Below are 22,373 nucleotides of genomic sequence, written 5' to 3' on the forward strand. Positions count from 1 at the left end.
CCCCCGAGCTCCCCGGCCATCCCCGCAACCGCACTCACCAACCCTAGCCCTTACTCCTAGACCGCAGCGCCGCCGCCGCAGCCACTTTCGCCGCCGCCGCCTGCTCCCGTCACCCCGCCTCTGCGCGCCACCCTAGCACGAGGTGAGGCCGGGGATCGAATCGCCTCCCCACCCTCTCTCTTTTCCCCCTGTCCCGGGCCGCCGTCGAGCCCCTGGCCGCCGGGATTGATCGGCGCAGAGGCCCCCTCCCCCTCCTCTGTTCCACGCCGACGGGAGGAGGAAGAGGATGGCGTTTTTGCCAAGAGCCCCCTCCACTTCCCTCTAATCAGTAAAGAGACCCCACCCTTTTAAGCCCCTTTTATATTTAAACCCTTTTTTTGTTATATTCTCAAAACAAACCCCTACCATATGAACTTAATTACAAATAAAACCCTGACTCTTTTAGATTAACCCTAGAAATTTCTAGAAATTACTAATAGGCCCCTACCTCCTCCAGATTAATTACAACTAGGCCCCTGACCCTTTATCTGACCCACAAACCCTTATAAAACCTATCATTTCATGTAACAAACGACCTCTGATCAACCCGAAACTTTACCACGCCTCACTTAACCAAGTTTTGGCCTTACCATGCCACTTCTATCTCCATATTTTATGTGATTCCGATTCGAGCTCAACGATAGATCCTGTTTTGATTGAGTGCTTGTTTGTGTGCGCTGTAGACCACGAAGTGATCGAAGGAGAGCCCGTCAACGAGCAGTACTGTGAGCAAGTGAACGAGGACCAGTTCCGCGACCCCGAGCTCGAAGGACAGGACTTCCCCGAAGGCTTCGAAGACGGCAAGTTCAATCCCATCCTTCGATGCATGTTTCTGTCCTAGTTTTTATAAACACAACCCAATGGCCTGCTTTATAAAATTGCATATGTTTTGCTTGCATGAAAACACGGTTGGATAGCCACCCCTTGATTTGTGATGACCATTCCTTGACCACCTAGATTAATGTCTGATTTTGCTTGGACGTTAATCGATATTAGAACGTTTAGGACTTTACTCATAATACGATTTCTTTTATAAAGAAAATGTGTGCGTGTGGGATGGGATGAATGTGGTGTTTTTGTAAAGAAAGTTTGCACGGGATGGACGGCATTTCTGCGTGAATTGCCGATGGGTGTGCTTACGCCTGTGTGGCGGGGCAAAGGAGAGAGATATCCATCTTGTCGTGTCTAAGGACCGAGTTGGTGTGTCATCTCACCTAACTCCACTATCGTGCAAACCACTCGACCGTTGAATGGGCAACGGCGTAGCATAAATCCCACTAGTTGGTGTGGTAGCCATCAGGAGAGCTGAGAGCAACGGGTGACTGAGGAAAAGGGGTAAGCCCCGAGTGACTTATGCCTGGTTATACCTAAGTGAACGGTCAATGACCCCTTGGTGCATCCCGTGATGGCTAGTCAGGCTTAGCTATGGTGGGTAATGGCTATGTTGGGATCTACACCGACACGACGGTGTTCGAGTTGTGGTATCCTACTTGTGGGTAAAGTTGCACACCTCTGCAGAGTTAAGAATCTATTCGAATAGTCCGTGCCCACGGTGTTGGGCGAGTTACGGTGTGGTCACATAACTAGTGTTTCTTTGGGATGGGCTGGTGTGAGTTGTTTTGGAATTGTTTCCGGCAGTCGTGCCGTGTGCTACGACGGACGGGGAGTCCTGTAGCAGTTTTAAAACCTGAACTCCGTGTTAATGTAAAAACTGATTTCTATAAGGTTTTATGTAAAATAAGCCCCTGCATAAAATGTCGTTTTTCTGCAAATTAAGCCGTAACCTTATCCTTGATTTACCTATGCATATTATTCTGTTATAACCCCTCCGTGGGTGTGGTTGGACTTGCTGAGTATGTTTGTACTCACCCCACTCTACCTTTTTACAGAAGAAGACCCAGACTTCGTGCCAGACGACGCTGAGTAGGGTTTTCGTTCTACACCCAACCTTGCCTGTGGTACCGGCCCTGTCGAGATGCCTCTGCTGTCGCAGTACTCTGAGCCCGTGGTAGACCCTATGTGGTTCGCGGTCTGGTGTTATGTCGTAGCTTGGTTAATCATTATCATTATCTGTATCGAGTGTCCTCCAAGGTTTGTACGGTTTTGAACCATCTGATGTAATAAATGTGGCATCAGCCTCCTGGGACTGGTGCATTGTATCACATTTAAGTCTTCTCTTATGAGGGGACGCTTCAGGTGGTATCAGAGCCGTAGGTTGGCCGTAGGACGTGACCCTAGGAGCTAAACCCGTTTTCAGGACCTTTCACCTTAGGACTTTTCTACCTTTAATCCTTTCCTCACACAAACACTTACCTTTGGTTCTTGCCCTGTTCCAGATGGCTGACAATGGATGGATCGGCGGAATCTGTTTCGCAGAGCCCGGCCTTCCTAAGTTGTTGATACTCAGCCTGGAACGCATTGGAGTTGTGGATCCGCCAGAGTTTCTCTATCGAGAGTACGACTCCAAGGGCACTCTTCGGTGTGATTTGATGATCTTCATAGCAAGGAGCACCCGCTACCCCGATGTGGACCCTTGGTTCATCTCCACCACTGGATTCCGTTTCCCGGATACCTATCGAAAAGCCGCCCGTAAAGCCCTGAGACGGCTCCGAATGATCTACAAGCATCACCTTCAGCGGACTCCTATGGGGTTCTTCCCGCCAACTGAAGGAAGAGGACGCACCTGGATCGCCCGGATGAGAGGACTCTGAAGGGAAGAAGAAGATCTGGAAGACACAGTATCCCACCTATCCATCTATCTCACCGGCCTGGATGAGCTCTACCGCGAGCAAGCAGCACAACTAAAGCAACAAGTCCGCAGAGCAGAAAAGGCAACCCAGGAGCTGGAAGAACAACGGACAAGAACCGTACACGCCGAATATTCCCTGGCTGCCCTCCAAGTCCAAATGGATGAAAAAGAAGCGGAACTAGAAGAGCAAAAGGCAAGAGCCACACGCGCCGAGGACTCATTAGCTGCTCTCCAATCACGAATGCGGAGGTACGAGGCTCGCTGGGGAATAGGTGGATGGATAGAGGAAGACGAAGAAGAAGAACCCATAGAAACCCATTGGGACGTTGGCACTCAGACCGAGGAAGAAGAACCCGAAGAAACTCACTGGGATAAAGGGACTCAGACTGAGGATGACTTGATGGATCAGTACCTTCCACTGAAGAAGCGCTCCCTTAGGATTGAGAAAGAATCCCCATGATAGAAGTAGCCTCTAAGCTGGAACCTTTGCTCAAATTATCGTGTATCCATAAAGTTTATACCCCACCATGTTGCCAATCATAAATGTCATCCACTCCCTTGGTGTACCTCAAATATTTGTGCAAGATCTTTACTCCATCTCTGTTTTCAGATGGCTGAGGAAGGATGGACCCAGGGCGACTGCCAAGCTGCACCTGGCTTCCCCAGCCTGTTGATCAACGCCCTGGAGAGCCTTGGCGTCACGGAACGCCCAAGGTACTACAGCAGAGAGTACGAACACCATGGCACTCTCCGCTGCAGGGTGATCCTAGTCATCGCCAGAAGTGATCGCTACCCCAACATCCAGTCCTGGCGAGTGACCGCTACAGGGTTTAGGCACCAAGACACCTATCCCTTGGCCATCAGAAAGACACTCCGCTACCTGTGCCGGATTTTCGAAGAACACCTAGCACCTACACCAATGAGGTTCTTCCCACCGGCCATCAGAACCCCTGTTTGGGAAGCTCGCATGAGGAGTCTGGAACGACGCCGCCATGAAGAGGACCCTTTGTACCAAGTGGCTAACTACCTAGCCGCTTTGGATCAGCTCTTCGATGAACAAGCCCACCTGCTGAGGGAGCAGACCCATCGCGCTGAGCAAGCTGAACTCGCGGTGAGGCTCCAACAAGTCCGAGCAGCCCAAGCCGAGGCAAGAGCCGCAGCCGCGATCAGCAGTGAAGCGGTTGCACAAGAGAGCCTCAGACAAGCCCGAGACCGGCGCATGCAGGAATGGACCAGAAGTGGGACCCCAGTTCCGGCCATCGGAGAAGACCATGTTCTACTTGGGACACCCGTCATAGGATGGGGAACGCTCTTCGGAAGCCCTCGAGCCCCACCCGAGAACCCCGAAGGGTCTATTGCTGTCAGAGAAAGAGAAGTTGCTGCTCAGCCCCAAGAGAACGGAAACCCGGAGGACGGCGAGCCGTTTGTTTCCCCGGAAGAACGTACCGCCCCAGAAGAAGACTCGCCACGCGAGTAGAATGTCCAACCCTACCCTGTTGTTGTACCCTTCTAGCCCTTTCGGTTTAAGTTGTATCCCTAGTTTGAACCTGTACCCGGACGTGTAGTACGCGTTCTAGATGTGTCCCCGTGTTGTACCCTGCCTCGCTTTTTTTGAAGGTTGCTTGTTTGCCTTGTTGTGTGCATGTTGTGTGTGTGCCTTTTGGCAGAAGGTTAATTTTGTCTTTTCAAAGCTACGAATTAAACAGCTTAAACATCACCTAATCTCAATCTCACAAAAACCCTACCCAATCTGCAGATGGTTTCTCGAAGCGTCACGAGGGCCTCCCGTGTCAGGGACCCTGCAGCTGCTGATGCAGGAGTGCGTCCTAACGGGCAAAACCACCCTCAGGAAGAACAAGAAGTGAGCCAGGGCAGAGGAGAAAATCATGATGCACAGCTGCCACCACCACCACCACCACCCTTCATGGACCTGGCACAAATAATCCAAAACCAGACTCTCATACTGGAGACACTGGCCAATGCTCTAGTGAACAGGCAGTCACGAGAGCAGACCTTCAATGACAAGCTTACAGCTTTTCTGAGGGCCAAGCCACCTACTTTTGCCGGATCCAGCAACCCCTTGGATGCAGATGATTGGCTCCGCGTGATCCAGAGGAAACTCGAGCCGTTTGGGTGCCAGGATCGAGATAAAGTCCTCCTGGCAGCACATCAACTCACCGGGACTGCCTTAGCCTGGTGGGAAAATTACTGCGCTGCTGCCAGAGATGCCACCACCATCACCTGGAATGAATTCGTGAGGGAGTTCCGCCGTTATCACATCCCCTCGGCCACCATGAAGCGCAAGGCAGATGAGTTCCGAGCACTTCAGCAAGGGAGTATGTCGGTGGAGGAGTACACCCACCAGTTTATGGAGTTGGCTCGCTATGCACCCGAAGAAGTGAACAACGACGAGAAAAAGCAGGATATGTTCAAAAAGGGACTAAACCCAGAACTCAGGACCCTGCTCACCCCTCAGATCTATCCTGACTTCAACACCTTGATGAACAAGGCAATTGAAAGAGCATCTTGGCCCCTAGTGTGTTTTGGTGGATTGATTGACACCACGATTAAAGGGTTAACTATCTTGTTGAGTATATGAGCAGGAATTGATTAACACAATTGTAATCTATGTGATGAAATGAATCAAGATTCAAGACACATGCTCATATGACAAGATGAATGACATGTTCTAGTATGAGAATATTAACAAGCAACAGCTACCATGGAAATTGGGATATGTATCAACGATAATGAATTTATTAGTATATCCAAATGAAGCTTGTTGACGTAAGTGGAATTCAAAATGACAAGCCAAGGTATTGTGAATGAGACAAAGGTGTATGCTTATGCATAGTCTCACAATTGGAGAAACTTGTCATAAGGAATGTATGAGATAGTTGATGATCAAGCTAGCATGAAAGAAATGATATTCATTGTAATGGCAAAATCAATGTGAGTTCAAGAGGGCTCTTGAGGATAAATGGATGGGATCGAAAGGCGTGTTTCTAGAGGCTATGTAAGTAAAGGCTTGGCATGATCAAAGAAACCGATAATGATCAAGTCCAAGAATTCTAAGAGACATGAAGAATTTCATATTGACAAGTGTCATTCATTAGAGAAGAAAAATTGCTTGTGGATCAAAAATAGATTTCATTGTAAGTTAATTGTGATACAAGCGTACATGAAGCTATATGTGATGCAAGGATGAAGAGTTGGAATTCGGAAATGGGTTTCTAGGTACTAAGTTTGGAGAAGGGCAATTGTGGTTGTGCCGAGGAACCAATGCTAGGGTGACGAAACGTTCCTTGGGTTCAACTTGAAGAATCTTGGTCATGTGTGGTGTTCATGTTGGCAAGTATCAATCTTTCTAGAATCTTGTTGTGAAGATGGTGACTTGAACTAGAAGTGGATTTCATTCAAGGATAAAGGTTCAAGGTCACTAGCTCAAGGAAGATGTGCTCAATGTAAAGAAGCCAAGTTGGATGCACACCTCAGATTGTGATTGATCAACACACGGCATAGGATAATAAAAAAAAGGAAGCTCAAGAAGTTGGAATGTAATTTATCTTTGATCTTGAGTTTAGGTATGCCGTACTATCAAGAGGAATGCATCACAATGGTCTTTGGTTTAGTCTCAGTGCTCAAGTAACTCATGTGAGTTGAGAGAGACACAAAAGCCTCACGTACACATATTAACTTTGCTGCTAGGGCAAATCCGGAAGTTCCGGATTTAGAATCCGGAAGTTCCGAATTTGGCACACATAGTACTAACGGCTACTTGGTTTGAAAACCCGGAGGTTCCGGGTTGTATAATCCGGAAGTTCCGGGTTCTAACTGTCACATAACGGCTAGTTTTGTTGGGACCAGCTATTTATACCCTTTAGCCCCCTCCTTGGTGGGCTGCTGTTCCAGGCTCCATTCTGTTGATTGCTGGTCGTCCCAAGAAGCTTGGTAGCCATAGTTGAGCTCTCCCCAACCTCTCTTTGTGAGATTGTGTGATTAGTGTATATCCTTGAGTTGGGTTGAGAGAGTGATTGCTTGAGAACACTAGAGAGCACATCAAACCTTGAGCACTTGAGATTAGCCGTGATTTGTGTGATTCGCATTTGTTACTCTTGGAGGTGAAGCCTCCTAGACGGCTAGGCGTCGCCAGCTAGCTCCCAAGGATTGTGGTGAGCAGCGGCAAGTTTGTTGCAGCACCGATCTTGTGCCACGAGGGCGCATGGTCATATAGTGGAAGGAGGAGATAGCTTGACCTTGGGGTCGATATAAGCTTCCTCAATGGAGACTAGGATTCACACGTGGGTGCACGGGGTGAATCTGAACTTCGGTAAAACAAATCCTTGTGTTCTTTGCATTTACATTTGTTTTGTGGATTTGAGGAGCCCTCCTTTAGACAGTTGTGTTTTGGAGATATTGTTGTTTTGTTTGTGCAGGTGAATCTGCTCAAGGAACTTCTCTGAGTTGACTCTACAATTGGGGTTTGAATTTACATTCATTTATTAGCACTACTCCTATTGTGTTCACTCTGTTCTGAGTGAACTCGGAAGTTCCGGATTGACAAGCCCGGAAGTTCCGATTTCACCCACTGTCTAGCCCAAATCCGGAAGTTCCGGATTTGAAACCCGGAAGTTCCAGGTTTGGCAGACAGTGATTTTTATCCGCTGCGTTTGAGTGAAAATTTGTAGGTGCGCCTATTCACCCCCCTCTAGGCGACATCACGGTCCTTTCAGCAATCCTTACAAAGAAGGCCAAGATTGATGAAAGAAAGGATAACAAGCGCAAGTTCCTGGAGAGCAAGTCACGCCAGCAGGATCGTTTCCAGAAGCCCAGAAGCTTCAGCTATAACGCACCAAGGTCCCAAGCCCCAATGCAGTACAGAACTCAGTCTCAAGTGACAGGACCACGGGCCCCTAACACACAGCTCAGGAGCCAGAACACCATGAGGGCCCCTCAGAGTAATGCAAGCCAGGTCACCAACAACAATAGCAATGTAAGGGCATGCTTCAACTGTCGGGAGACGGGTCATTTCATCGCCGACTGTCCTTATGCCAAGAACAAGCCAGCTACGTCAGCTTTCTCCAACACAGTGAACGGACCCAAGCCAGTGCTGACCGGTGCCAACCGAATGCCCCTCCGCGGCAACGCCAACAACAGCAACCAGCAGAGGCAACCCCAGCAATCTTTTGGACGAGCCCGCGTCAACCACATCGACGCGCAGGAAGCTCAAGGAGCTCAGGGTGTAGTGCTCGGTGAGTACCTAGTCAGCTCAACTCTTGCAACAGTACTGTTTGATTCCGGAGCATCACACTCATTTATATCCTCGAGTTTTGTGGAGAAACATAAAATACCTACAGTACTACTAAAGACACCCCTATTAACCCGGACGCCCGGAGGAGACATCAGGTGTCAACTGGGTTGTCTACGGGTGAGGATTAATTTAAGTGGGGTAGAGTTTCTAGCAGATCTAGTAGTACTTAAGTCAGAAGGGATAGATGTGAACCTTGGAATGGATTGGCTGAGCAAACACAATGGCCTCATAGGTTGTACGGACAAGGTAGTCCATCTAACAAACCCAGAGGGAGTCCGAGTGACCTGTCATACCCGGGAAAGTGGAGCAAACCCGATGGTATTCAGCATGGAAGCCAAGTCCTTGGAAGAAGTCCCTGTAGTGAATGAGTATCCAGATGTCTTCCCGGAAGAACTTCCTGGTATGCCACCAGATAGGGATGTAGAGTTTGTTATTGACCTTGTCCCTGAAACTGCCCCTATAGCCAAGAGACCTTATAGGATGGCAGCCTCCGAGTTGGCGGAGTTAAAGAAACAACTAGAGGAGTTGCAACGGATTGGCTTCATCAGGCCAAGTTCGTCTCCTTGGGGAGCCCCGGTTCTATTTGTCAAGAAGAAGGACGGAAGTATGAGGTTATGTGTAGATTATCGGGCACTAAACGAAGTCACTATCAAGAATAAGTACCCCCTTCCCAGGATCGATGATCTTTTCGATCAATTGAAAGGAGCCAAGTACTTTTCCAAGATTGACCTGTGGTCCGGCTATTTTCAGCTCAAAATTAGGGAGAGCGACATCCCGAAGACAACTTTTGTCACCCGGTATGGTCAGTTTGAATTTACGGTGATGTCTTTTGGACTGACAAATGCACCTGCCTATTTCATGAATCTCATGAACAAAGTGTTTATGGACGAGCTAGATAAGTTTGTCGTAGTCTTCATTGACGACATACTTATTTACTCAAAGAGTATTCAGGAGCACGAGCAACACCTGAGGGTAGTTCTAGAGAAGTTGAGAATGCATAGGCTATACGCCAAATTCAGCAAATGTGAGTTTTGGCTGGAGAAAGTAGCTTTCCTTGGTCATATCTTGACCGCGGAAGGAGTAGCAGTGGATCCCAAGAAGGTCGAAGCAATCTCCAACTGGCAGCAACCAACCAATGTCAGTGAGATCAGGAGTTTCTTCGGATTAGCTGGGTACTATCGAAGATTCATTGAGGGATTTTCTAAGATAGCCCGGCCCATGACAGAGCTACTCAAGAAGGAGAAGAAGTTCACCTGGACGGAATCGTGTGAAAGGAACTTCCAGGAGTTGAAGCGGAAATTGACGACAGCCCCAGTACTAACCCTACCGGATATTCATCGGGACTTTGTCATCTATTGTGATGCGTCCCGACAAGGACTGGGTTGTGTACTAATGCAAGATGGGAAAGTCGTTGCATATGCTTCTCGTCAGCTCAGGACTCATGAGCAAAACTACCCGACCCATGATTTGGAGCTTGCAGCCGTAGTGCACGCACTTAAGATCTGGAGGCATTATTTGATTGGAAATAAGTGCGAAATCTTTACCGACCATAAAAGTCTGAAGTATATCTTCACCCACCCAGACTTGAACTTGCGATAAAGAAGATGGTTGGAATTAGTCAAAGATTATAATTTGGAAATCCATTATCACCCTGGTAAAGCAAATGTAGGAGCCGATGCCCTAAGTCGTAAATCCTACGGGCCCAAGAATGACCATTTACGAGAGGAAATGGCACGATTAAATGTGCACATTGTTCCTCGAGGTTCCAGCCAAGTGCTGAACGTTCAATCCACTCTAGAAGAAAGAATCAGGAAAGCCCAAAGATCGGATAAGGGATTGATGGAGATCCGGAAGCAGACCGGAGAAAATAAGGCACCAGACTTTAGAGTGGATAATAGGGGGGCATTGTGGTACAAAGATAGAATTTGTGTGCCCCAGAAGGGAGATTTCAGGCAAATAATCTTGGATGAAGCCCACAACTCAGCCTACTCTATTCACCCAGGGTCCACCAAAATGTATATGGACTTAAAACAGAAATATTGGTGGAATGGGATGAAGGCAGATATTGCACGATTCGTCGCCCATTGCGATACTTGCCAGAGAATCAAAGCTGAACACCAGAAGCCGGCAGGATTGTTGCAACCCCTACCCATTCCGGTTTGGAAATGGGATGAAATAGGGATGGATTTTGTGGTAGGCTTGCCCAGAACCCAGAAAGGACACGATTCCATATGGGTAATAGTGGACCGACTCACTAAAGCGGCTCACTTCATACCCGTACGGACCAACTGCGGTGGAGAGAAGCTAGCCAAGCTTTATGTGGAAAATATAGTAAAATTGCATGGTGTGCCTAGTCGAATTGTTTCGGATAGAGGGACCCAGTTCACCTCTAGATTTTGGAAGAGTTTGCATAAAGCCATGGGCACCAAGCTAGACTTTAGCTCCGCTTATCACCCACAGACAGATGGTCAGACAGAAAGTGTGAATCAGATTATGGAAGATATGTTGAGAGCATGTGTTCTCACCTACGGCAAAGATTGGGAACAGAGTTTACCCTATGCCGAGTTCTCCTACAATAATGGGTATCAAGCAAGCTTGGGTATGTCGCCGTTCGAAGCCCTTTACGGGAGAAAATGCAAGACCCCTCTGATGTGGTCAGAAGTGGGAGAACGTGCTCTAGTCGGACCCGCACTCATAAAGGAAGCAGAAGAAAGAGTTGCCGAGATTAGAGAAAAGCTGAAAGCAGCCCAGTCCCGACAGAAGAGTTACGCCGACAAGAAAAGACGAGAAATAAGCTTCAACCCAGGAGATTTCGCGTATCTCAAGGTATCACCCATTCGAGGAACCCGAAGATTTCAGGTACAAGGGAAATTGGCCCCTCGGTACATTGGACCATACCGAGTTCTGAAGAAAGTTGGAGCAGTAGCATACCGTTTGGAACTGCCGGATGAAATGTCAGATATACATCCGGTATTCCACGTCTCACAGCTAAGAAGATGTTTGAGGGTACCCGAAGCGGAACATGTGCCAGTAGAAACAATAGATCTACAGCCAGACCTACGATATCAGGAAGTTCCGGTCAAGATTCTAGACACTGTCATTAGGAGAACCAGAAACTCCGAAGTACGGATTTGCAGAGTTCAGTGGAGCAGACATGGAGTGGAAGAAGCTACCTGGGAACGTGAAGACGCTCTAAAGAAGGAGTTTCCCCACCTGTTTAGGAACCAGCCGAATCTCGAGGACGAGATTCATTTTAAGTGGGGTAGGTTTGTAACATCCCGAAAACTCACCAAAAATAAATCATGCGCTAAAGTTGTTTTTGTCGTTGAGCTCGACTCAAACCCTGAACCCTAATTCCCAGAACCTCTCCCGAACAACCCGACACCCGAATTCAATCCGCGTCCCATCCTTTCCCATCAAACGCAACGCGTCGTGACCGGCCACCGCGAATCCCGCCCCCTCCTTTTCTCTCTCTCCTTTTTCATCTCTTCCCTTCGACCGCGTTCCCCACCTCCCGCGGCCCGCATGCCACGCGTGGCCGACCGCGGCCGCAGTCGCCGCTGGCGCGCACCGCCCCCCCTCCCTCCTTTTTCTTGTCCCTCCCTCCCATTTTCTTTTCCTCTATTTCCTTTTCCTTTTTCCCATTTCTTTTCCCTTTTCTCTTTTTCCTTTCTCTTTTCCCTCTCCTTCCTTCCTTTCTCCCTCCTCTACCTCGCTCCCGCTCGCTCCCGAGCCGCACCCTGCGCCACCCCTCACTCCCTGCTCCCTCTCCGGCCTGCCCCGGCCCCCCTGGCTGCGACGCTGCCACACCACGACCGCCAGCTCGCGCTCCACCCACTCCCTGCGCGCACACGCTGCTCCCCACGCACGCCTACGCGTGCGCACCCACGCACACCCGCGCGCGCTCGACGCACCGAGGCACACCGAGCGGCGCACGCTCGCCCGACTCGGCGCCGCCGCGCACGCGTGAGCGCCCCTGCACCCCGGCCACCTCCACCACGCCTCGCCTCGTGGACGCGCACGCGCACTGCTGCCCTCGCCGCGCAAGGCGCTGCTGCGCGCACGAGCTCGCTGCGCCGCTCGCGCGCCCGCGCCGCACCGCCTTGCCCCTGCGCGCCACGACGCGGCCGCCTAACCGGCGCCCCGCCATCACCGCCCTGCCGCACGCCATGACGGCCGCCGCTGGCACCTCGCCTCGGTCCCGCTCGCCCTGTGCCCGCGTGCAGCCGCCACGCCGCGCGTTGCCTAGCAGCAGTGCCACCGCAGAGCCGCTGCCTCGCCGCCCGCGCCAAGGCCAGCGCCCAGCCTTCTCCTCCACGTGCCACAGTGGGCGGCCTCGACGCCCTCGCCGCTGCACGCCGCTCCGCGACAACCCAACGCGGCCGCCCGCCATTACTCCCGCCCGCAAGCCTCGCCGAGCCGCCACCCACCTCCACCGCCTTAGCTCGGCTATAAAAGAGCCCCCGAGCTCCCCGGCCATCCCCGCAACCGCACTCACCAGCCCTAGCCCTTCCTCCTAGACCGCAGCGCCGCCGCCGCAGCCACTTCCGCCGCTGCCGCCTGCTCCCGTCGCCCCGCCTCTGCGCGCCACCCTAGCACGAGGTGAGGCCGGGGATCGAATCGCCTCCCCACCCTCTCTCTTTTCCCCCTGTCCCGGGCCGCCGTCGAGCCCCTGGCTGCCGGGATTGATCGGCGCAGAGGCCCCCTCCCCCTCCTCTGTTCCACGCCGACGGGAGGAGGAAGAGGATGGCGTTTTTGCCAAGAGCCCCCTCCACTTCCCTCTAATCAGTAAAGAGACCCCACCCTTTTAAGCCCCTTTTATATTTAAACCCTTTTTTTTGTTATATTCTCAAAACAAACCCCTACCATATGAACTTAATTACAAATAAAACACTGACTCTTTTAGATTAACCCTAGAAATTTCTAGAAATTACTAATAGGCCCCTACCTCCTCCAGATTAATTACAACTAGGCCCCTGACCCTTTATCTGACCCACAAACCCTTATAAAACCTGTCATTTCATGTAACAAACGACCTCTGATCAACCCGAAACTTTACCACGCCTCACTTAACCAAGTTTTGGCCTTACCATGCCACTTCTATCTCCATATTTTATGTGATTCCGATTCGAGCTCAACGATAGATCCTGTTTTGATTGAGTGCTTGTTTGTGTGCGCTGTAGACCACGAAGTGATCGAAGGAGAGCCCGTCAACGAGCAGTACTGTGAGCAAGTGAACGAGGACCAGTTCCGCGACCCCGAGCTCGAAGGACAGGACTTCCCCGAAGGCTTCGAAGACGGCAAGTTCAATCCCATCCTTCGATGCATGTTTCTGTCCTAGTTTTTATAAACACAACCCAATGGCCTGCTTTATAAAATTGCATATGTTTTGCTTGCATGAAAACACGGTTGGATAGCCACCCCTTGATTTGTGATGACCATTCCTTGACCACCTAGATTAATGTCTGATTTTGCTTGGACGTTAATCGATATTAGAACGTTTAGGACTTTACTCATAATACGATTTCTTTTATAAAGAAAATGTGTGCGTGTGGGATGGGATGAATGTGGTGTTTTTGTAAAGAAAGTTTGCACGGGATGGACGGCATTTCTGCGTGAATTGCCGATGGGTGTGCTTACGCCTGTGTGGCGGGACAAAGGAGAGAGATATCCATCTTGTCGTGTCTAAGGACCGAGTTGGTGTGTCATCTCACCTAACTCCACTATCGTGCAAACCACTCGACCGTTGAATGGGCAACGGCGTAGCATAAATCCCACTAGTTGGTGTGGTAGCCATCAGGAGAGCTGAGAGCAACGGGTGACTGAGGAAAAGGGGTAAGCCCCGAGTGACTTATGCCTGGTTATACCTAAGTGAACGGTCAATGACCCCTTGGTGCATCCCGTGATGGCTAGTCAGGCTTAGCTATGGTGGGTAATGGCTATGTTGGGATCTACACCGACACGACGGTGTTCGAGTTGTGGTATCCTACTTGTGGGTAAAGTTGCACACCTCTGCAGAGTTAAGAATCTATTCGAATAGTCCGTACCCACGGTGTTGGGCGAGTTACGGTGTGGTCACATAACTAGTGTTTCTTTGGGATGGGCTGGTGTGAGTTGTTTTGGAATTGTTTCCGGCAGTCGTGCCGTGTGCTACGACGGACGGGGAGTCCGGTAGCAGTTTTAAAACCTAAACTCCGTGTTAATGCAAAAACTGATTTCTAAAAGGTTTTCTGTAAAATAAGCCCCTGCATAAAATGTCGTTTTTCTGCAAATTAAGCCGTAACCTTAAACTTGATTTACCTATGCATATTATTCTGTTATAACCCCTCCGTGGGTGTGGTTGGACTTGCTGAGTACGTTTGTACTCACCCCACTCTACCTTTTTACAGAAGAAGACCCAGACTTCGTGCCAGACGACGCTGAGTAGGGTTTTCGTTCTACACCCAACCTTGCCTGTGGTACCGGCCCTGTCGAGATGCCTCCGCTGTCGCAGTACTCTGAGCTCGTGGTAGACCCTATGTGGTTCGCGGTCTGGTGTTATGTCGTAGCTTGGTTAATCATTATCATTATCTGTATCAAGTGTCCTCCAAGGTTTGTACGGTTTTGAACCATCTGATGTAATAAATGTGGCATCGGCCTCCTGGGACTAGTGCATTGTATCACATTTAAGTCTTCTCTTATGAGGGGACGCTTCATCCACCGGCTTGGGGCTGCCGATCTCCTCCTTCTTCCTGCTGCTGCTGGAAGATTTCGGCCTCCAGCTTCAACACCTCACACCGCACTCCATCCTCCTAACGGCCATCTTTGTGCACCTGTGCGAGATGTTCATGGGGTGCGGCCCTGCGTCATCCTCTTCCGCCACTTCTTCCAGTTGGTGAAGTCCGGGAAGAACAAAGACGAAGTGGGGGCATACTATTTCTAAACGAGGAGCGACCTGCGGTCGCCGTACATCCCCGGGCTCAACGGCGGGAAGTGGGAGGAGTGGCGCAAGGAGTGGGTCATCGCCAGCACTGAAGCCAACGAGCGCCTGGTCATGCCGACCGAGGGACCTGCCTCCGACCGTCTATCCTGGAGGACCAAGCCGTCCCTACCGCCGGATTTCGACTCCGTGCTGGGAAAGATCAGGTCGCGGGCCGAGAGCGGACTCACCTCGCTGCACGTACTCGGAGATTTCTTGAAGCGCCGGATTGCCCCCCTGAAGCAGCGGCCGCGTCCTGCTTGGAGCTTCACCGGCCTCAACGACTGCAGCAGGACCCACCGCGGAGAGGGGAGCGACCTGACCCAGGAAGCCTTGAAGGTCCTGGTGCGGGTGGTGACGGGCGTCGTCCCCCTCTGCGAGGACTCGCGCCTGAGGACGGCGGTGCTGGCTACCCTGCCGACTCTCGACGACGGTGGGCTGGCCGCACGCCAGACCGGAGGCGACCCAAACTGTGGGCTCCGGATCCCTGGTGTGTCCGGGGATCAAGCTATGCTGAGCGCCGCGGGGTCCGGTCCCACTACGAAGGGCAAGCAGGCCGTGGCCGGCAGCGCCGCCACAAGCGGTCCCAGCCAGGTCCGGAGCAGCTCCGGCGCGTTGTCGGGAGATGCAGGCCGGCGCAGGTTACACAGGGGCGACGGGACCCCAGTCACGGAGCCCGCCGCGAAGCGTCAGAGGACCGCTGAGGGCGCGGGCCAGGGTAGCTCCCGGCCCTCCGGCCCTCGCGGGTCCTCCGGGGCGACCGTGCTGCCACCGTCACCACCGAGAGATAGCTCCCTCCGGTAGCAGCGGCGGCGGCAGCCACGGGAGCAACAGCAGCAGCAACAACAGGAGGCGACCTCTTCCGCCGAGGCAGCCTTCCGGCGGGAGTGGGCTGCTCTGGAGAGCGAGCGCCAGCGCCTCTTCGACTGGCACACCCGCCTGGAGGCACACACGAAGGCCGAAGCCTCCCATGCTGCGAAAACTCGGTCCAAACTCAAGGCTGACCAAGAGGCCTACCGAGCCAACCTTCGGAAGGTGTTTCACCGGGAATTCGCAGTATCGAGCCGGGAAAAAACCCTGGCGCTGCGGGAGGAGGCTTTTGCCCAGGAGGTTGCCAGCTTCGCGGCTCAGAGGTCGGATCTTGAGACTCGCCTTGCGGCCCATCGATCCAAGCTTGAGACTCGCAGCCAGGGTCTCGAGATCCGCAAGCAGGAGCTGGACAAACTCTCTGGGACCCTGGCTGGATGGCAGAAGCAGCTGGAGGAGGGGGCTAGCAAGCTGGCTGCTGCCGAGTCGGAGCTGGAGGAGGACAGGAAGTCCCTCGATAGGCGGGAATCCCACGCCACCAACATGGAGAAGCAGCTTGAGCGCCAGCGTGACTCCCTCAAGAAGTAGAAGGAGTGGGCGTAGAAGAGGAAGGCCGAGCTCGAGGAGAGGTCCCGCGAGGTGGAGGCGGCCAAGGCGGCTCTGGACACCCGGGTCCAGGAGGCGGTCTGGAAGCTGCAGGAGGACCAGCGCGTGGGGGCCCTGCGAATCGCTGACTGGGCAAGCGAGGCGAGCTTAGCGCTAGTGCCACTTGGAATGAGCCAAATCCAAGTGGCGGAGCCTCCAGCTTCGATTGCTGACGCCCTCCCAGTGCTGAACTCCGCTTCGGATAGGCTCCGGCATCTGGAGCCGGTCCTTGCTGGCCAGCTTGAAGCCGAGGGCCGCGAGCTGATCCGGATGGTGGCGGAGCACATCCTGACTTGCCTCCGGAGCCACGATCCGGCCATCTCACTGGCGCCCGTGGTCGATGGTCCTGTGGTGGAGACGGAGGCCGCCGCTCGGGACAGCGTGCGGGAGGTCGTCGACTTCGTGGCCGCCTACTTCAAACGGGAACCTGCAGACTCCTGAGCTGCACATTGTACTTTTGTTTTTCTTTTGCGTTATGTAACAAACATTGTACTAGTTGAAAATTTTGAAATGGAAGAAAATTTCAACTTAGCTGTTTGTCAGTTGCTGGTTTGCGGTATGCAGCGCCCTGGCCCCCTAGCGGATAGGTTCAGTTGTTTGGACCTATCTGCCACTCGAGCCGTAGAAGACACTCCGGACCCCCGTATGAGGCTGGGCAAGCGTCCTTGGGCATAGGTGTAGCATAGTTTGCAAGCCGAGCGAGTGTCTTTTTCCCTTCCCTGTGTAGCAAAAAGAAGACTTAGCTGTTTGACGCATGCATGATCGATCCTTGGTGTCTGGCTCAAAGCAAACGCCCCGGGCCCCCTGGGTGATAGACTCAGTTGTTTTAAGTCTGTCTACCACCGAGACTGGACCTTGATCTGCATGAAACCTTAAAGCGGATGTCGGGACCCCCTGGTAGGTATGCTCAATGGTTTGAGGCTAGCTATCACCAGTCAAGGCTTAACCTGTGTACCACTTCAAAGTTACAGCTTAGTAGCAGGCCTGCGGGACCTATTCTGGACCGGCCCCCAGGCTAGTACGAGGTCCGGAGCTCTAGATGCACAGGTCCAGTTAGTTCAGTGCTTGTTACAGAGTGGTGGAGTGTGTAGGCTTAGGGTGCGGAAAGGCTAAGGCGCTACACAGGGCTCTGGACCACTCCCGGAAACAACACGACTTTTCCGGACCTGGCCCCGACGCTCCAGACCTTTCCTAGCAGTTGGTGAGGTCATTCTGTCGCACTCGATCCTTTGAGATATGGTGCTGGACCTGTCGTGTAGGACTTAGGAAGCCAGCCCTTGAGCTTAGAACGAGGTCCGGGCCCCTAATTACCTAGCGCCAGGTACTAGGGCACTCATTACAGAGTGGTGGAGTGTGTAGGCTTTGGGTACGGAACCGGATAAGCGGCTGCACAGGACTCCGGACCACCCCAGGAAACAAGCACCCCCTCTCTAGAGCAGGTCCCTAGGGGTCCGGACCCCTCTCCCTGCAGCAAGAGGGTCCGGACCTGTACGACAGTCCAGCAACTCAATACAGATCTTAGTAGTAGCGACCGGAGTGGAAGTCCGCGCGGGGGTTAGAAAAGTAAAATCTCGAGAATTGAAATGCGAAATTAAATTTTGACACAAAGACAGAACTGGGGTAATTTTTTCCTTTGCAACTTGATATACACGGCTTGCGCGATGAATGCCAGAGGCCGGGTTTACGAGGGCGGACCTCTACCGCTCTGGGCCGCGCGTTAATGCCAGCTGACGGTACGATGGATGCCAGAGGTCGGGTTTACAAGGGCGGACCCCAACCGCTCTGGGGCGCACGCTGATTCTATCTTATTACAAAGGAAAAATTTATTTCCCTGCTCTGCCTAAGTGTAAAACTTACGCAGATACTCTATATTCCATGGGTTGGGCAGCGGCACTCCATCTTCTGTGGCAAGGCGAACGCATCCGGGCCGGCAAACTTCTGTAACCTTGAAGGGCCCCTCCCAGCTGGGGGAGAGTTTGTGGAGCCCTGCTCGGTTCAGGATCCTCCTCAGGACGAGATCGCCAGCTCGGAGCTCCCTACTGTGCACGAACTGTTGATGATAGCGCCTGGTTGTATCGTGCATTTCGGATTGCTGCTCACCACCTTCGTTCGTCAACGAAGTCCACATCGTCGCGCCGCAGCTGTTCCTGCATGGATTCATCAAAAGCCTGGACTCGTGGTGAGCCCAGGTGAATTTCTGGGGGAAGGCGTGCTTCAGCCCCGTAGACCAGGAAGAATGGAGTCTCCCCGGTGACTCGGCTGGGTGTGGTCCGGTTGCCCCATAGCACGCACGGAAGCTCATCAACCTATTTGGCACCGTGCTTCTTCAAGCAGTTATAGGTGCAGGTCTTGAGTCCCCTGAGGATCTCTGCATTTGCTCTCTCACCCTGTCCATTGCTGCGGGGATGTGCCACGGACGCAAAGCATAGCTGGATGCCGATGTCCTCGCGGTACTCTTGGAAGAGTCTGCTTTTGAATTAGGTCCCGTTGTCCACGATGATGCGGTTTGGGACGCCAAATCTGCACACAATGGACTTGAAGAATGCGACTGCTGATTTCTTAGTGATATTCACCACAGGGGTAACCTCCGGCCACTTTGTGAACTTGTCGATGGCGACGTAGAGGAACCGGTACCCGCCGACGGCCCGGGGGAATGGCCCCAGGATATCCACGCCCCACACAGCGAATGGCCATGAGGGTGGGATCATTTGCAGAGCTTGAATCGGTGTGTGTATTTGCTTTGCATGGAACTGGCATGCTTTGCAGGACTTTACCAGCTCAGCCGCATCCTGGAGTGATGTCGGCCAGTAGAAGCCATGCCGAAAGGCCTTGCCAACAAGCGTGCGAGATGAGGAATGACTTCCACACTCGCCTCCATGGATCTCCGCGAGCAACTCACAGCCCTCTTCCTAGGAAATGCACCGCATGAGGACACCATTGGCGCCACGGCGGTAGAGATCCCCTTCTACCACCGCGTAGCGTTTAGCCAATCGTACTATGCACTCAGCGGAGACATCGTCATCAGGAAGGATATTGTCTTTCAGGTAGTCCCGGATCTCGGAGATCCATGCATCGGGAGAGCGTCTCTCCGGGTTTCTGCCTCACAACGTGGAGGTGGGCCTCCACACCATGCTGCTGGTACACACTGGCGAAGTTCGCAGTGAACCTCGCACAAAGCTCCTTCCGGGACTGGATCGTCCCAGGAGTAAGGTTCATGAGCCAAGTCCGGGCTGGCCCAGACAAGGCTACATGAAAGTAGCTTGCCATGACGGCGTCGTTACCACCAGCTGCTGTGATGGCGGTAACGTACACCTGCAGGAATTCCGACGGGTTAGTGGTACCGTCGTACTTCTCTGGTAGGTGCGGGCGGAATTTGGATGGCCATGCCACTGCGCGGAGGTGCTCCGCCAGCGCAGCACAGCCTACCCCAGCCACCGGGGCGCCCGCCTGTATCCGGGCGTTCACCGGAGGCTTGGGTGCCACCACGTCCAAGTCAGCATTGAGGTTGCGGCCCTCAATGTTGAGATGACGCTCTCACGCCCTCTCCACGGAGATGCGGGCGTCCTCACCCGCGCACCTGCGGTTGAGCTCCGCTCGCAGGTCTTCTGTTCGTGCACCCCTCACTGTGGGGGAGCGCACGGATGCCGACGCACCGCCTTGGCGCCGGTGATAGGGTACCACCGCATTGCCAGGCGGGGGTCGTTGCCCAGTCTTTGCAGAACTGAGGGAGGCCTGAGCCAGATGGAGGAGACGATCAACGTCGTCCTGCCACTGCCTCAGGGCGTCTAGCGAGGCTGCAGCAGCGGGAGGGTTGCGGAGCAACTCCCTAGCTACCATCATCGCTCCACCACTCGCAGCTTGTGAGGGGGCAGTTGACGGGCGCCCTGACTCCTGCCAGCGAGCTGCGCGCGCCGCCGCCGACGGTGGCTGCTCCACAGGCACGGTTGCCCCTGGATCAGGAACGCGAGAGGCGTGTGGCGTGGAGGACGCCACACCCTCTGTCATCTCCACGTCGTCCACCCGAACCATGGAGACGAGCAAGAGATGAACCGCGACCAGCTAATTTCCCCCTACCTGGCGCGCCAAATGTCGTGGTGTGGCAAACCACAGTCGGGTGGCGGAATGCACCCGCCTAAGCCCTGAGGGTGAGTACTCGGGGGTTAGCTAGCGACTAGTTCGATCTTGCTCAAGAACACGATGAACACAGCAAGTTTAGAGTGGTTCGGGCCGCCGGAGCGTAATACCCTACGTCCACTGTGTGTTGTATTGCTTGAGTCTGGGTCAGCTTGGAGCTGAGTCCAGCGTGTGTCTGAGTGTGCTCTAGAGTGCTTCCTCTGTGCAGCGAGCGCCTCCCCTTTATATCTCAAGGGAGGCGCGTACATGGCTGCTGGGTCCCCGACAAGTGGGCCCAACGATGTAGTACAAAATAACGTACTGCTCATACATTATGGCGTCGCAGGCGAAGGAGATCTCTCTCCTGGATTTCCTTGCCTGCTCCTGGAATCCCCTGTTCAGCGTGTCCAGGCGCTGTCTTGTCGAAACGGCGCCAGGCGTAGAAAGCGGCGTCGCCTGCCACGTAGCTGAACGGGCTGCGTAGCTTGCGGCGTAGGAGGCATGATGAAAAAGTGCCGTGCCGTCGTATCCAATTAATGCGGCAGACAGGCTCTGCGCGGGAGTGGCGCAGGCGGCTGCACTGTGTACCTCGGTAATACGCGGTCTACAGTGAGGACTGACAAAGTCTGCCCCGCGAGCCGCGGTGGCAGAGCACGCCTCAACCTCCCGCATTGAATGCGGTGGGTGGGCGAGTCTTCCAGTGGAAGACTGGCGCCCGCGCCCGCGGAATACGTGGTGGCTCCGGACCCCCCCCCCCCCCCCCGGTGGTATGTTAGCTCTACGCGCGTGGGAGTTCCGGGCGGGCGTGAGGAGGTCCCGGACCCCTATGGGAGGTCCAGGATCTCGGTGGTTCGCTCGAAGCTTCCCTTCCTCGGGGACACGTGGCGTCTCCGGACCCGTCCCAGAGCGGGGAGCGGATCCGGGGCCGTTGGCCCGGTGAGGTGAGAGCCTGACCTGTGGCCCCAGGTTGCTCCGCCTTTTACCGCGTAGTTACGGATGACTACGCGGGTCCTGCCTTGCTGCAGTAGAAGTGGGTATCCCTGCTACAGGGTACCGACAATACTGTTATCATGATTATGTGGGAAAACACCTGTGCAGGCAGAAAGGTGCTCTGTCTCTGTATTTCTGCAGTAGACAAAATTCATATCGCAACATCATCCTAGGGATGACTTATTTTGGCAATAATTGTCTGCTCGTCATGAGGGGGTTCGTCAAGACAGTTTGAAAAAACAACTGAGGAGTCCTTGTGGAAAGGAAAAACTTGTGTACAGCAGGACATGGGAATCCTTGTTCAGCTAAGGAGGTGTTGTTGCCTGTTTGCTCTTCATGCAACCATATAAGGAGGTATAGTTGTTTGTTTGGTCTTCAGAACTCCAGAAAGCCGCATTTGGCAATGTCAATCCGTCCTCAGATGTATTTGTATTTCCATTATTTTGTGTCACCCATGAATGAAGCCAAAAGAACATTTGGTATATGGAGCCTTGGAGGCTCAGTTGGATTAACCACAATTGACCTGCATGGATATGAGGCGGCCACTGGACATGTGAACATGGATAATCAAACACATGGATAAACCAGATTTTTGCTGTGTTGATCCAATGATGCACATATCTATGCAATAATGCATCTAAAAGATAAAAAGATTGACGGTCGGTGAAGCATGCTGGTAGATCTTTTTGGTGAAGTGAACAAATATGATGAACCAGACTCATGCAGTCATGCCAAAGGGGAGTGTTTGGTAAGACTCATAC

At 52.9% G+C, this 22,373-nt stretch overlaps 1 protein-coding gene across 5 annotated transcripts in view; it reads left to right on the top strand.

Moving 5' to 3' along the window:
* LOC120647246 (subtilisin-like protease SBT3.18) overlaps window positions 1-22,373 on the top strand; it is a 32,839-nt gene that overhangs the window by 5,130 nt on the left and 5,336 nt on the right. The window contains exons 1-2 of one of the 5 annotated variants that reach the window (XM_039923958.1): window positions 21,475-21,966; window positions 22,077-22,360. The exons of 3 other annotated variants lie outside the window; for them this stretch is intronic. In XM_039923958.1, coding sequence (XP_039779892.1) covers window positions 22,283-22,360 — 78 coding nt within the window. In that variant the 5' untranslated portion in view covers window positions 21,475-21,966; window positions 22,077-22,282. Of the gene's footprint in view, window positions 1-21,474; window positions 22,361-22,373 lie in introns of those variants that run through there. One more of the 5 variants, XM_039923957.1, reaches the window with a different exon arrangement.

This window comes from Panicum virgatum, chromosome 9K (assembly GCF_016808335.1).
Source record: "Panicum virgatum strain AP13 chromosome 9K, P.virgatum_v5, whole genome shotgun sequence".
Taxonomy (NCBI): domain Eukaryota; kingdom Viridiplantae; phylum Streptophyta; class Magnoliopsida; order Poales; family Poaceae; genus Panicum; species Panicum virgatum.